Source organism: Phascolarctos cinereus, unplaced genomic scaffold (genome assembly GCF_003287225.1).
Source record: "Phascolarctos cinereus isolate Bilbo 61053 unplaced genomic scaffold, phaCin_HiC Scaffold_1;HRSCAF=81, whole genome shotgun sequence".
Taxonomy (NCBI): domain Eukaryota; kingdom Metazoa; phylum Chordata; class Mammalia; order Diprotodontia; family Phascolarctidae; genus Phascolarctos; species Phascolarctos cinereus.
Window position 1 is genome coordinate 84373828 of NW_027555514.1, and position 4925 is coordinate 84378752.

The following is a 4925-nucleotide window of genomic DNA, read 5'->3' on the forward strand; positions in this document are numbered from 1 at the left end:
TTCTTCACTTGACTTTATAGCTCCTTCTTTAGTTTAAAGGCTTAAAAAGATTTTTGTCCTTAGGAGTCAAGCCACCCCCTTGTTTCTTCTTCCTTTGGGCCATGCTTTTTCCACACCACCTTCTTCCACTAATTTTCTGGCTGATTAGTGCAGTCTCTAGGGGTCCTTATCTCTGTCCTCCTATGATACTTACTTGAGATAAATTCTAAGAACAGTCTTTTTTAGGACAGTGATTTATTTTTATTTTAGAAGTGTCATTTTGTAATATAGACATTCATGACATTATCCAAGGTTCCACTAGTAAAACAGCATGTAAAGTTGACATGCTTATCAGGATAATGTGGATGAAATCACTTCTGCCAAAAAGTATAATTCTTCCTACTGTACTCACTAAATAAGCAACAACGTGCTAGTCTGTGAGGACATATGGGGAGGTAGGAGACGGATTCATTGAGATAACTGACTACAAGTTCTCTTTTTGCCAATGGCTGATCTGAGTGATATATCATAAAGTGAATATTTTCCTGTTTGCCTGATACCCATCTTTTCTGGCTAATGCTAGAATGGCACTGTCTTACCAGCAAGACATTGCATAGGCTCCTTGGGAAATGGTAATGTCTCTGTGATCTGTCAGTGTCTAAGCTCTCTCTGTCATTATAAAAGTGTGAAGAAGTTATGGGCCAATTGAGCTAGCCCAAGACAAAATGTAATGTACTGAGAGAAATTAATATTGTACTATTTTATTAGTAACAAAGTATTAAGGACAACTCATCCTTTTCCCCTTCTAACTCCTGTTAAGATCAGTCAGTCTCTGAAGGACATAGCTGATTGATGAGATTCCTTCTAGCCCTCAAGGAATATCTCTTGTCAACTTTGTGAAGGACCCCACCCAACTAGGAGACCTAATTTCTATTTAGAGCACAAACAGAATCCACTCTAGGCAAGACCTTACCCTGCGGAAAGGAACCCCTGCCCTTGATCTTCTCCCTTAGAGTTTAGGGTGACCCAACTCATGAGGGAGAAAACCAGCTAGAGAGATCCAGATGGAGATGGCTTTCCCTTGCTCAGATGTCTTGAGGTTCCCGAGTCTTATGATCAAGCCCATGTTCTCAGTAGGAGGAGTAGAAAATTTTAGCCTACCTCCTCATTAATGTCCACCAATCTGGGTTGATTTTCGCTTGTCAGGGGAGTTCCCTTTCAGAAAAGATTTAAGGCATTTGAGGGTCTCCCTTGGTGTCTTTGGTTATTAAGAGAAACCACTGACCATCAATTTATTGATTGCCAGCTAGTCTAATTAATAAATTGATAATTAATTACCCAGAAACTGTCTTTCAGGTTTTTCATTTGACTTAGTACTAAACCAGAGGTGTCAAATACACAGCCCACAGGCTGCTTGCGGCCCACAATACTCCTGAGAGCAGCCCAAACCAGATTAATATGTACTTTGGAAATATTTAACAAAATAAATAAAAATGCAGTAAAAATAGTCAATTTGTAGCCCACAGGGATCCTTGTGTATCATTTTAGTGGCCCCTGTTTCTGTTTGATGCCACTGGCCTAAACTCAGCTTCCCTGCAGTTCTTCCACTTGAAACTTTGCTAGCTAAGTATCCCTCTGCTCTCTACCACTTTGTTAAAAAAAAAATTATAAGGGTTCACACTGGGGCCAAATGCTGATTTTTCCTTCAGAACACTTATATAACATTAATTGTTTCATTTTTGTTCTCTATAGAGCTCAGAGGGAACCGTGGTATTGTGAAAAGAGCACTGGACAGGGGCCTGCATAAGGAATGACCAGCTGCCTGCCAACATGAATAGGATATTGGCTGTGCAGAGCAGCCTTCTGGCATTGCACCAAGGGGAAGAAGTAGTGGATTTTCTGAACAGCTGTCCTGTAAGTGCCAGTGAGGATGAGGAAGACAGTGATGGAGAGAGAAAACATCTACAGCTCTTAGAGGCAATCAGTGGCTTGGATGGAAAGAGCAGGCAGAGATGGGCTGAGAGATCTGAGGCCAGTCTGCAGGTGTCAGAGTTCAGTGTCAGCACTGAAGGGATGGAGGAAAAGCTCACCCTTTCAGAACTGCTTGAACATATCAAGCCTTCTTCCTCATTGGCCAAAGTGAAAAGACAGCTGAAGAAAGTCAAAAGTAAGAAGACTGTGGAGTTACTCCTCAGCAAAGAGGACACTGAGCAGATCTGTAGGGAAGCTGCATACAGTAAAACCTCCCAAGCCTTGGCCAAGTGGGATGCAGTGGTTCTGAAGAATAGGAGAGCAGAACAGCTAGTTTTTCCCCTGGAAGAGAAACAAGTACAAGTTGCCCCTATTGAGGAGGTACTCCTGGGTGACTGGAAGGCAAGAACTCCCCTGGAACAGGAAATTTTTAACCTCCTCCATAAGAACCAGCAGCCATTGAGGGATCCTTTACTGACCCCAGTAGAGAAGGCTTCCCTCAAAGCCATGAGCCTGGAGGTGGCCAAGCAGCGCCGAGCCAAGCTTCAGAGAGCCCGGGCACTCCAGTCCTACTTCGAGGCCAGGGCTCGAAAACAGAAGAAAATCAAAAGCAAAAAGTTTCACCAGGTGATAAGGAAAAAGAAGGCCAAAGAAGCCCTTAGGCAATTTAAAGGGACAGTTAGTCCTCCTGCCTTATTAGAAGAGCTGGAAAAGAGAGAAGTGGCCAGAATGGTGGAGCGGATGAGCCTCAGTCACCAGAGTAAGGGGAAGTGGGCTAGGACAAGGGCTGCCATGGCCAAGCATGACCAGAAGACCCATAAAGAAATCCAGGAACAGCTGGCCAGGAACAAAGAACTGATCCAGAAACCTCAAATGCCATCTGATAGCGAGCAAGAGGAAGATGTACAAGGAGAATGTGAACTCATCCCTCTTGTAGTGAATGAAGTGAAGACGGGGACAGAGAGTCTGAATCCCTGGATGCAGAGAAATCGTGGCCCTCATGAAGACATGTCCAAGACCCTGGAAGGCCCTCAAAAACCTTCCAAGGCAACTGTTGCCAGTGAAGAGTCTGAGAGTGAGGAAGAAGAAAAGGTCATAGCAGAGGAGTCTCTGCTACAAGAACTTGAAAAGATGAAGTTCTTTAGGAAAAGGATGGGCATCCTCCTGGAGTCACAGACACAGAGGACAAAAAAACCTAGAAGGCAAGAAGATGAGGGCATGTTAGCTGAACTAAGGGTTCTCTCTGCAAAAATCAAAAAGAAGGCAAGGCAACACAGAGAGCAAAATGAGAGGTCAGCTACCACAGGCCCCAAGGAGCCTGTCCAGGGAGAGGGGCTTGCCCAGGATGAGGAGGAACCCTTGCCCAGAAAAAAGCGAGAGAGAGTACAGACACAGGAGGAGGTAGAGACTCTAGGAATGAGAGAAGGTGCCCAAGAACAGGAACTTCTCAAATCTCTAGCAGGAGAGTGGCCACAGCAGTCTCTGGGGAGTCCAGCTGAGCAGAGGAGTTCCCCAAAGACAGAAAAAGAGGTGGTAATTGATCTACAGGCCAACCTCACTGTGAAATTCCACAAGGCAAGTGCTTTATCTCTTCCCACGGTGGTAGAAGAGGAGGACTTCAGTGATGAGGTGGCCGCCCAAAAGCAGATAATAAAGGAGGCCTTTGCTGGGGATGACGTTGTTGCTGACTTCCTGAAGGAGAGGCAGGAAGCTAAGGAAGTAAGCAAGCCCGAGGCCCTGAGCCTGCCTGGCTGGGGGGAGTGGGGGGGTCCAGGCCTTGAAAGGAGGACCAGGAAGAGACGCAGGTTCCTCACAGAAGCCCCTGATGGTCCCCCAAGGAAAGGCAAGAGCTTGCCAAATGTGATCATCAGTGAAAAGCGTAACATCCAGGCTGCCGCCCAAAAGGTGAACGTGCTTCCATTCCCCTTCAGCCACCACACTCAGTTTGAAAGTACTTTTCAGACCCCTGTGGGTTCTACTTGGAACACACCGAGGGCTTTCCAAGAAATGACTGCTCCTCGAGTTGTGGTCAAGCAGGGTCACATCATTGAGCCCATAAAGGTGGCAGATGTGAGCTTCTAGCTGCTGTATTCAAGCCGTTCCATCCTGCAGAGGAAACTACAGCAGTCAGTGCGCACGTGTCCCACAAGGCTGGTAGAGGAAGCACTCTGTGTCCTGGTGCTCAAGCAGCCACCTTTTGTTGCCCCAGGGCAGGGAGAGCTCATATTTCTCCCTTGTCTCTGCTTTGCCGTCAGCTGCTAAAATATGAAGCGAACCCTGCATGTGGCCAGCGATGTCACCTAATGGAAAGAAAGCAGACTTTCCAGTTAAATAAAAGAAAAAGTACTGGGCTTAAAGCAAAAGCAAGGAAGTTCCAATCTTTTCAGTCCCTATGTTCCGTGGCTTTCAGTAAACTCTCCTAGACCCTCTACTAAGTATGAAAGGAAATAAATTCTAGAGTGTATCTTGCATATTTGCATAAGAAATAACATAAAGAGATTAATTTTTCATAAAGAAAACTTTATTTGACATATAACTTTTTTAAACTATAAAAATGTTAAATGTTTACCAGAACATAGTCAAATAAATTAGCAAAAACCTTGTCTATTTTTTTGTTAACTAAAAGTTTTTATTCATGGTGTAGTTTTTGAAAGAGGTACCCACATATCATATTCAGCCTCCACTTTGTGCCTTGCTTTGGATTTTATTAGGATCATGAGTGAGGATCCTCATTCGTAGAGATAAGTTGTTATGAAGGGAATTAAAGCCTTGTAAGTATGTTTTAAGAGTGAAATATGCTTCTCTACAGATAAACCAAAAGTTTTGTAACTTCATTTTATTAGAAATCAATTTGGAGTTAATGGTTACTGCAGTGATTGATTAGCTCATTTTTCACTGGGTTGTTCCCAATTTTTATCTGGCTCAGCGTGAAAAACCTCATTTCATTTGGTTTTGGCAATAGGAATTATTATTTT

At 44.1% G+C, this 4925-nt stretch overlaps 1 protein-coding gene across 1 annotated transcript; it reads left to right on the forward strand.

Moving 5' to 3' along the window:
- The first annotated feature begins 680 nt into the window (after positions 1–680).
- LOC144454051 (U3 small nucleolar RNA-associated protein 14 homolog C-like) lies at positions 681–4557 on the forward strand. The gene has a single exon (XM_078152601.1). The coding sequence runs from the start codon at positions 1810–1812 to the stop codon at positions 4030–4032; it is 2223 nt and encodes a 740-aa protein (XP_078008727.1). The 5' UTR covers positions 681–1809; the 3' UTR covers positions 4033–4557.
- Positions 4558–4925: the final 368 nt, after the last annotated feature.